Source organism: Oryzias latipes, chromosome 8, assembly GCF_053564925.1.
Source record: "Oryzias latipes strain Hd-rR chromosome 8, Olatipes_Hd-rR_3.1".
NCBI lineage: Eukaryota > Metazoa > Chordata > Actinopteri > Beloniformes > Adrianichthyidae > Oryzias > Oryzias latipes.
This window is the reverse complement of record NC_136244.1, coordinates 19,820,557-19,830,755: the sequence shown is the minus strand read 5'-3', so window position 1 is coordinate 19,830,755 and position 10,199 is coordinate 19,820,557. Positions and strand designations below refer to the sequence as shown.

Genomic DNA, 10,199 nt, shown 5'->3' with positions numbered 1-10,199 from the left:
ACAATTACCCACTGTGAACATTTACACTGAATCCTCGAGGGACAAAATGCAAACCCAGATAAATGATATGCTATTTATTGACATATTTCATATCTATCCATTTAAAACAAAACATTTAAAAAAAAAAAAGGTTTTACATTTGAGCCTTTTAAAAGAAGAAACAGTTCCAAACAAGTAATTACAAGTAGATTTTACTTTAAGAGATGTTCAAAACAAGTATTATATATCTTAAAGTTATGGTTTATTTTAAAAACAAGTTTAATTATGTTGGGAAAACTTCTTTCTTCTGAATTGGCAAATGGATGAGTCACTTCTTCCTGAGTTTCTTCATAAACATCACTTCATCTCTGTTTCTAATGCCGTAACTGAAAACAAATAAGCATTTGAATGCAGGAGTCAGAGGACATTTTAATATTATGTCAGTTGCACACAGTATAAACCAGACTTCATTGATACCCACTCTTTGAGCCTAATTGAGTCATCTTCAAGCTTTTCCCCCTGAAATACCAGATAATACGTCCTCCAAACATATCTCCTGGAGAAGAAAGGAGGAAAAACAAAGTGAAGATTTGGACACAACTGCTCTGTTATCGTGTTTACCAAAATTCTTACCAGCTGACATGTTTCACTCCACCTTCTCGTTGCTGTTTAAGCTCCATGAATCTGCGAATGGCCTTCTTAAGATCAAGAACTGTGGCGTTTTGCACCACCACTATAGCTAAATATGAAAAAAAAAAAATGTTACTACTGTGTATAGTAAAAAAAATGTGCAAAACATATTTAAAATCATTTGAAAGCTAAGAAAAATCCACATGCAAATATACATGGTCTGTCCAAAATTAAAAGTTGGATTTAAATATGCAAATTTGGACGCGCCTCCCATTGGATAAATATTGCATGGGCGACTGTCTGCTTGGGCGATGGGGTGATTGTCTGTCAACGGGTAACAGGTTTTATAATCCCAACTGATGCAATGAGTTGATTCCCTCTTTTTAAACCACCAAGTCAATAAACACATCCTGTGGGAGAGATGTTAGTTTGTTGGTGACGGGTCAAATCACTGGCGGTAAATTAAACATCAAAAGAAACTGCAGAGAGGGCGAACGGGTTAAGAACTGTCCAACACATTATGAAAAACTGGAGGGATAATGCGGGACACAAGAGCTGTGCACCCTTAAAAAAAAACCCACTGACCATTAAGGCCAACCAGAAAAAAAACGTTTGTCAGGGAACATTTAGATTGGACTCCAGAGCGATAGAAGAAGGTTATGAGGTCTGATGAGTCAGGCAGTGAACACAGACATAGTCATACAAACACAATATAGACACATACTAATTATACAAATCAGCTGGGAGACTTTGGAACTTACGCATGATTTCCCCATCTGCCTTAACAACCTTCACAGTCATTGCTTGCCCATACTCCAATGCAATCTGGGAGTTTACTTCTTCCAAAGTCACCTGAACACAAAAATATTGCAGATTGTGGATTCTCATCCTTCTAACACAGTAGAGGGTAAAAAAAAAAAAAATCAGTCAAATGGACTTGGTTAATCCTTTATAACTGCAGACATTTCATGTTTTCTCAAAGACAAATTTGCAAATACGAAAGATAAACCAGTTGTAAATAACAGATTTCTTTCTGGGCTTAATAATAAATGAGATTAAAAAAAAACAAATGTGATTATTGTATAATAGTCCAATGTTACAAGAGCAATACTGACAATACTAATGTTATGGATTATAACCTGTGTTTTTGTTATTTTTATTATGCATGTTTGGTACTTAATTCTAGATTAGAACATTTATTTCATTGCTATTCGTATATAATTCTTAAATCGTATAAACAGTTTCAAGAAGAAAAAGGAGAGAAAACATAAATTAGAGCTATAAGATTGTTTTGAAATTGGATTCGATTTGGCTTTTCAAGAATATATATGCAGCTATTTTCTGCTATGCAAATATGCCGTCAGACAAACCGGAAGAAGGACGCGTTTCAACTTTAGTGTTAAATTTACAATTTATGAAAATTTTCTTTAAACATCTGCCTGGTGTGCGGAGTGTGGTGTTTTTCTATGACCTGGATCGGCAGATCACACAGTAAAGGGTCCTGCACAAGTCGAGCAAGTCCCTCTTCGAAGATATCAAGGATCTCTGAATGTGGAAGAGACTCCTCATCTTCCTCCTCGGCATCTGGAGCTGTCTCATCAGCCAGCTTCTCCTCTTTCACCTCACTGTGACTGTGACTGTCCTGCAAACGATTCTCTCCTTCGTCGGTTTCCTGCTCCATCATCTATTATTGGTTAAAAATAAATACATTCAGTAAAAATGAAACCGCTTTCTCTTTTTTGACGCGTTCAATTAAGTACAAAAGATTCTTAAAATAATAATAATAGGATACTGTTTACAAAAATGTATCCCAAGACTGGTGTGAATTTTAATGCTGTGTGTCGCAGACCTTATACCGGTGGTATCATCAAAACATGATAAATAGTTCCGCTTATCAAAAGTAAGAACTTTTTTTCATGCGGCGGATGGTGGGGTTTTAAAATAATTATATTATTTATAATGTTATACATATATTTATACATTTATATACATTCTTTAACAATAACAATTTCATTTTTAACAAACGTTTTTTTTTTTTTTGTTTCCTACCGAGCTGTAAAACCGGAGCAACTGCTTCCGCTTTGCTTCTCCTTGCTAATGAATTTCGTAGTCGCTACTATCTTTCCCGAGATAGTTTTTCTTTAAATAATCTGGTAATATGCTTCTTTTTTGTCCTACTTGTGGAAACGTTTTAATCGTAGAAGAAGGACAGAAATGCTTGAGATTCGCTTGTAACACTTGTCCCTATGTGCACAACGTCACGAGAAAGGTACGCTCCTTTTATCACTGTCTGACTCTGACTCGAGAAACAAACACGACATTTCTTAGGGTGGTTTTTAATCTCAAACTTTTCAATATTTGTAGGTAAACTACCGAAAATATCCCAAGCTGAAAGAGGTGGATGATGTGCTGGGTGGAGCTGCAGCGTGGGAGAACGTGGATTCTACTGCAGGTAACAAACAAGTTTGTTACCAAGAATTAAAAAAAAACATGGATAGACTAGAGAATAATATAAAACAAAGGCCAAGAAAAACTAATTTGACTACTAAGACAAATATGTTCTCCATAGGAATAAATTAAAGTTTATTTGAAACAGTCCATTTGCGTGTTTAAAGGGTGTTAATAGTCACCCTTAGCTGCAAGTACACTTGAAGTTTATTTTATTAAGTGTACTTGGATGCAAGTATTGCACATATACTGCTGACCATGTAACGTGTAGGGAGTACATTAACTTAACACTTATTCTGACTAAATTGTGACATTTTATGTTTACTATATATAGACTGAACTTCAAGTACACTGCCTCACTCTAAGTATACTTGTAGTACACTTAAATGGACTACTTTTTGCTAGAGGCAGTGTTGCTGTGTGATGCTATGGCGAGTACCAACCTGAATGTGGGCCACAGAAAGAAGTTCAATCCGAGAACTAACTAAAATTCTGAACATGTGTGTACATATATGCATGTTTGCTTGTGTTTTTTCACAGAAACGTGTCCCAAATGCGAGCATCCTCGAGCCTACTTCATGCAGATCCAGACCAGATCAGCCGATGAACCAATGACGACTTTCTACAAATGCTGTAATGCTCAGTGTGGAAACAGATGGAGAGATTGAGCATTTTATTTCATTCACTCATTATTTCTAGTTTAAATGGCAATCAAAGCACATGTAAAGAATGTTTTGGACCCATTATTATTTATAAATAAAATTTGCTTTTCAGAATCAATCAACGGACAAATTCTTTATTTCAGAGCTTTTATTGATAAAATAATACCTGTGTACATCAGTCAATTCAATTGTCTTAGATGTTTGTATCTTGTTGCAGACATTGAGAGCAATGCATACCACTGGTTCCCACACGTTTATTTTCTATGCAATCCTTGAGCTCAAAATGCAATTTCTAGAGCAACTCAATCATCCTTAAGGTAAGGAAGAGAAAAAAAAATACAAATCTAGGAGCCAGCCAAAGAGAATCACTTATTTGGATGTGTAGCTCATGCAGACAAATTCTGCACCTCCAAAGCGTTGGTGAAAAATGAAATCGGACATGCTGTGACGGAACAGTGCTTTTACACTGTTAGTGGTTTATCCAATAAAAACTGTATTTTTGATATTTTTTTAGCTTAATCTGAAAAGACTGCTCAGTCAAGGCTATCGCTTCATCTAACATGCATTTATTTATGTCATAGATGACAAATGTCAAGATTAGGTGATCAATGCAATGATGGCTGCATCCCTTTCCAGCTTAAATACGGTTTACTACTTTCAAATCAGTGAGGAATCTCTACAATCTCAGTATCACAGAGATGGCATGTAGTGTTTCCACATAACCATGTCCTCGGCACACAAAGACTACTAAAATCTCTGATCAAATATGTTTTGATTAACTCCAGTTATATATTACCTCTATGCTTGAAATTATTCCACTTCTTTCAGGGAATTGATTAAAACAGGACAACCCTTTCTTCAGGAATAAAAAGGCTAAAAACATAACAAAGTGCAAATGTTGACATTACAATGAAAGCAGATCACAGACACGAGGAACTGGTGAGTAACAGTAAAACAATAAGTCAGCTCCTGATTGGAGCAAAGAAAAATCAAGTTTCTAGCAGATGTGTCAGTTTAAATTGACAGTTTTCCCACATTTGACAACTACAAATGTCAAAAACAAAATTACGCACAAATATTCATAATCCGGAAGAACACGTCTGAGCTTGAACGGATTAAACGAAAAATTAGACAACTTCACATATGAGGACAGCTTTCCTCTACACCAGGCTGCCAAGCTTTTAAAGTCCTACTATTCACATGCATCCTTAGCAGTAACAGGGATCTGTACAATTCAACTTCATGTTAATAATTTAAAATATGAAGAAATATATACAGCAAATTAGCTAATGAGAAAACTGATTACAATACAAGAGGGTTTCACAACACTATGCGAAAAAAAAAAAAAAAGTCGGCCTGTTAATATCAGCCAGGGGAGCTGCAAGTTTGTTTCTGTTTGCATGTACATGGCTCTGTGGCATCCAGCTGTTGGTGGTTAGCATATACGCTTGTATGTGTAGATGTAGCCCTTACAGTAAGGACAGGTGTGCGTCACGTCCTTCAGGTCATCAATCAGGCAGGGAATCAGGCAGCAGCCCAGGTCACACCTGCGAATGCGGAACGGGACGGTTATGCATATTTAGACTCAGACCTGTGGACGCCAGGGGCTGGCAGGAACAGAAAATGAACTCTGAGCACATTAAGCTTCCAAGTAAACAACAAAGTCCCTCAACAAGAATGTGAATTTAAACTAAAATAAGATGACATTTTCTATATTCAAAAATCTGTTCAAATGTCTAGGACAAAGAATTAATGCAAAATATACTTTTAAAAGGCTAAATGACACACTTTAGGTAGCTAAGAGCCATGAGACACATTCATTAAAACGTGGTTTAAAGAGACACCGACTTCCTGCTTTCAGATTTTGACTGCAACAATAAAAATGTAAGACAAAACATCTTTAAAAAAAATCTGATTTATTTTTATCCACTTCTTGAACTTTACTTCCCTGGCCTTATTGCAAGCCAAGGCTCCACAATTTACAAAAACCTTACATATGGACATTTCTAACTTGAAATGTATTTAAAAAACATTTTGATGTTAAATTTTACTTGTAATCATACAATGTATACAGAATTCTTTAAATTCTTTTTTTTTTACTAACATGGATTTTAATTGCAATCTATGTTCATTTCCTTTATATTGATGAACTGTCTGGTTCACATACTTTTTTTTTTTTTACTAATAATCAAGCTTAGAAGTTTCCTTTATCATTCAATAATCCTTTAATTTGATCCAAAAATTGTCTCATAAAATACTACATGTATTACATGGCACTACATGTGCTATATGTAAATAAAATCAAGAACAAAACCAGAATATTTACACTATAATTTGTATTTAACACTACTTTATCATTGTGAATAGGCCTTAAATGTGACGCTTTCAACTGAATAAAAATAATTAGCACTTGAATTAATGATAAAGCTGTTTAAACTTTGATGCTCCTTTGGTTTTCCTCATCAGAGGAAAAGTTCCGTTTCGTCACCTTTTTGACCAATTTGTATCTGCCGTTTACAACGATTACTCGTTCCAAACAAGTGCAGTTTACAAGCTCCACAGTACACTCACCCTACAAAGAAGCAGAATAGGCAGAAGAGTGTGTTCATGAGGCCAACGTCGTGGGAAATGCGGGTGACGATTGCTTGTTGGCAGTGTGGACACACAGTCTGCACCGGCGAGGTCTGGAACATTTCCCCCTGCAGTACCGTCACGGTGGTGGCTGCACCTGGTGGACCCAGGACTGTTGTTGTTTGTCCTCCCATGTGCACAAAGTGGCCGGGGCCTGGACCCATCTGACCTGGTATTGGGCTAGCGAAGTGCCCGGGAGGCAGTGGGTAGGGGCCACCTGTAAAGAATGAATCCAGAGGTGTAATAAAAACTGAAACTGTGTCAACGGAACAACTTTATAGAGACCACACAAAAACACAACTTTGATTTAAGTCCTGCAATAAACTTGACTACAAGGATGGAGCACAATGAACAGATATAAAATCAGTAAAAGTGAATAAAAAAGATTGAATCAAATGAGTAAAAACAGACGATAAGAATATCAAATAACATCAATTAAGAATTTTTCTAAATTTTAACTCAAAGCCAGAATCAAAAGGTAGTTCTTGAGCCTTCCTTTAAAAACATAAACAGTCTCTGTGGATCTCTGGGTGGCTTTTCTACAGTTCCATAATGACTGAATGAGGCTTCCTCATATGTTTTAACTTAAAACCTTTGGAATAACTAACAGACCTGTACCTGAGGAGCTCAGGCTCGGCAAGGGCTCAAACTTTAAAATCAGATCAGATAAATATGACGGCCCAATGCCAAGCTGAAAAATCATATTTCATGAGATTTAGCAATAGAAGTACAACTATAAATATTTCATTTGAAATTGATGGTAGAACAATCAAGGGTTCTGTCATTGGCTGCAAACATGAAACATTTGAAGCAGTGGTGGAGAGGAGCTTTTATCCATTATGGACAGCCCAGACCATCCTCTCCACCCTGTTCTGGACAAACAGCGGAGCTCCTTCTTTAAGAGGCGCAGACAGCTCCGCTCCAACACTGTCCGATACTGGAAATCCTTCCTACCCAATACAATACGCTTTACAATAACTCACAGGGTAACAGATAACTTTTGCACATTTTTGCCTGCACTGTTTGTGAATATTTTTTTAATTATACCACCTTTTTTTTTTTTTTTTACAATTATTTTGTTTTTATATGATTCAATTTTCTTTTATGATTACAATGCTGCTACTGTAACGCACAAATTTCCCACTTGTGGGATCAATAAAGTACTTCTGATTCTGATAACAGGAATTAGGTCAAGTAAATGGCAACAATTCAAAACATCCACATTTTCATTGGTAAAATGTGTCACAAAAAGGGAGAACTTTAGGCCCTGAGGGAAGCGAGGCGGTATCCTAAAGAGTTAATGAAAAGCTTAAAGTAATAAAAGATTACAAGCTTGAGCTGAAAGTGTGACGTAAAAGTTTTAAGCATTTCGCTAAGAGTTTTTAAACAGAAAAAGTCTCAGTCTTGATGCTCAAATTTCACTTTAGAAATTCTTTATAGAATCTAAATATAATTACAAATATCAAGAATTAGGTACCTTGTGTTGGTGGAGGCATGGGCATAGGCATGGGCATAGGACCCTCCCCTGGGACATGTGGTGGAAGGAAACCAGGCTGCGTGGCTTCATAAGGTGGAGGGCCATAGTCTGGAGGAAGGGGCTGTCCTTGTATGGGAGCATTTCTTACAGACTCTGAAAGATGGGACAAAAAGTTTTTTGTTTTTTTTAAAGCATTACAGACTGCAAAAACAACATATCTGACATTATGAATGAATACTACAAATAAATGCTACATCTATGACATAAATATGCAGATCACTAATTTGGGAAACAGAAAATCAACCTTCAATTGAAATGATTTCACAACAGGAAATAAATGTAAGGCTAATTTCTTTATAATACCTTTCAATAATATTGAACAAAATAATGTGTCTTTAGCTTATTACCTGGCTGTCCATTCTTCTCCACAAGTAGGGGGGCACTGGGACCTCCAGGGTACGGAGGAGGTGGATCACTGGACATAGTGGCCAGAACTCAGAACTGGCTTGTTGTTAATAAAACAGGAACACGATCAGAACACTATGGATGTTTTCTATATGTAAAAAGAAAAAAAAAAGAAAAAAAATACAACTTTTCAAACAAATGATTGAGCTAAATTCTGTCAAACTGACATAAGGCAAAAATCTTGATGTTCCTACCAGAGAAGCTTGTGTAAACAAAAGATATTGACAGCTTAGATAAGATCTAACATTTTCCTGTTACCATGTAGAATTGCAAGACTTTAATAACAATGTAAGAAAAGTATTGATACGAGGCTTACAATTGTTTTTATTGCAGTATATTACAGAATATTACTTTGTAAAACACACAAAATATGCTGAAAAGCAGAGTGTAGTGCTTAAAATTAGGAGAATTTTAGGTAAAACTATAGTGGTATAGTTTTTTTACCTCCTCATGTATATTTAGATCGTTATTTTTTAATATCTATATAGCCTGATAAAATGCAGAAAAAGTAAACTTGTCTGACAATATCATGCACAAAAATGATAGTTGTACTATTTTTCAAACCTTTAATTGATTTTGAGTCCACTATTTTCCCTTGTTTAAATTTTGCTGGGATAGTATGAAATTAATATTTTAAGTCAGCGGTGTAAGAAGAGCGCCACCACCAGATTACAAGATGCAATGCACTAAAAAATCAGTTTCTGTCTGTACCTAATGATATTAAATTAAAGACTTATTCCCCAGTTGGGGTAGTTAAGTCTTCATTTAGTATAAAACAGCAGGATGGGGCCACGTTGAAAGCAAGCAATAGCCCTTGTTTCAGATCATGTCAGACATAATGTAATTAGGTGATCAGACAAAAAAAGGTGGCATGTGTGTCAATATGCGTTACAACATAGTTCATGTTGTGTGCAAGTGCTAGTTTTTGATGCTAACCTAGCCAGTTGTTGTTGTTTTTTCTTTTTAAATCCTGCAGATAATCCTGCTCAGAGCTACTTGCACAACAAACCACGAATAACTACTTACTTACGCACAATACGGACGTCTACACTGACTTAGTTTTTAAAATAAAAATTGTAAACACAAAACAAGTCTAGCACAGTTTCATAACTGTTAACTTCCTACTAAGCAAGCAAAAGGCGATTTTTGAAAAGATACAATCTTTATTAGTGATGATTACTAACTACAACTTCTGTCGTTTACTGACCTTTCTCTTGTATGCAAGGGCACGACTGACAGAAAACAGCTGTATATAACTTATAACGTAAAAAGGACTAGGGCTAATGTGATTAGCTGTTCAACGAGCTAGCTAGCTAGCTAGCTAGTTTTTTTCTTCACACAGAACAGAACACATTATATAAACATATGAGATTAAATTTACAGCTTTCATGATAACAAGAGAAAATGTACCTAGTTTTCGGAGAAATGTCATCCACCTTCGGGCTCACAGAAGTGGTTAAATGCTGGTTTCTCCGACGCTCCTGAGGTGAGACCACATCCGATGAAACCGTTATTGACTTACGCTGACGTCATTTAACTCGATATCCCACTAATCTTGTAACTTTTTATTGCCACGTACAAAAAAGAACCCCAATGTAACGTGAGAAAATAGCCCTAAGCCAAACTTATGTTTGTCGCAACGATTTTGTGTAGTCAGTAATAATTTCAGTGCAAGAAAATTGTAAACAATGCTAAACAAGGGTTTTATTTTGATAATATTAAGCGGAAATCTAGCTTCTGATAATTTATTGTTTTATATTAAAATGAGCATAGAACCGTGGCAATATCTCCAGATCATTGTTTTTATTTTTACTATTTTACTAAAAATTATTTTTATTTTATTTAATTTTTTTTTGCTTTATCGTTTTAAAGGGGGGGGGTGTACCACAAAAAAACTCTGGGAGGGC

General features: G+C 35.8%; 3 protein-coding genes across 5 annotated transcripts; 1 reads left to right on the top strand and 2 right to left on the bottom strand.

Annotated features, from left to right (window-relative positions):
- Positions 1–59: 59 nt before the first annotated feature.
- Positions 60–2,798, bottom strand: snrnp25 (small nuclear ribonucleoprotein 25). The gene is made up of 6 exons (XM_004071335.5): positions 2,659–2,798; positions 2,081–2,293; positions 1,371–1,461; positions 613–718; positions 461–535; positions 60–365 (listed from the first exon to the last, which is right to left on the bottom strand). Exons 2-6 carry the CDS (start codon positions 2,291–2,293, stop codon positions 308–310), a joined length of 543 nt encoding a protein of 180 aa, XP_004071383.2. The 5' UTR covers positions 2,659–2,798; the 3' UTR covers positions 60–307.
- Positions 2,739–3,837, top strand: polr3k (polymerase (RNA) III (DNA directed) polypeptide K). Its single transcript, XM_004071336.4, has 3 exons — positions 2,739–2,878; positions 2,974–3,061; positions 3,598–3,837. The coding sequence occupies exons 1-3, from the start codon at positions 2,768–2,770 to the stop codon at positions 3,723–3,725; spliced, it is 327 nt and encodes a 108-aa protein (XP_004071384.1). The 5' UTR covers positions 2,739–2,767; the 3' UTR covers positions 3,726–3,837.
- A 12-nt stretch (positions 3,838–3,849) lies between these two features.
- On the bottom strand, positions 3,850–10,188 carry cdip1 (cell death-inducing p53 target 1). Of its 3 annotated transcripts, none has more exons than XM_004071337.5 (5): positions 9,703–10,188; positions 8,235–8,380; positions 7,828–7,980; positions 6,291–6,567; positions 3,850–5,266 (listed from the first exon to the last, which is right to left on the bottom strand). In XM_004071337.5, exons 2-5 carry the CDS (start codon positions 8,308–8,310, stop codon positions 5,155–5,157), a joined length of 618 nt encoding a protein of 205 aa, XP_004071385.1. In that variant the 5' UTR covers positions 8,311–8,380; positions 9,703–10,188; the 3' UTR covers positions 3,850–5,154. The 3 variants fall into 3 exon arrangements, with proteins under 3 accessions (XP_004071385.1, XP_020560864.1, XP_020560865.1); XM_020705205.3 differs by having other exon boundaries at positions 8,235–8,332; positions 9,703–9,832; XM_020705206.3 differs by having other exon boundaries at positions 8,235–8,328; positions 9,703–9,832.
- Positions 10,189–10,199: the final 11 nt, after the last annotated feature.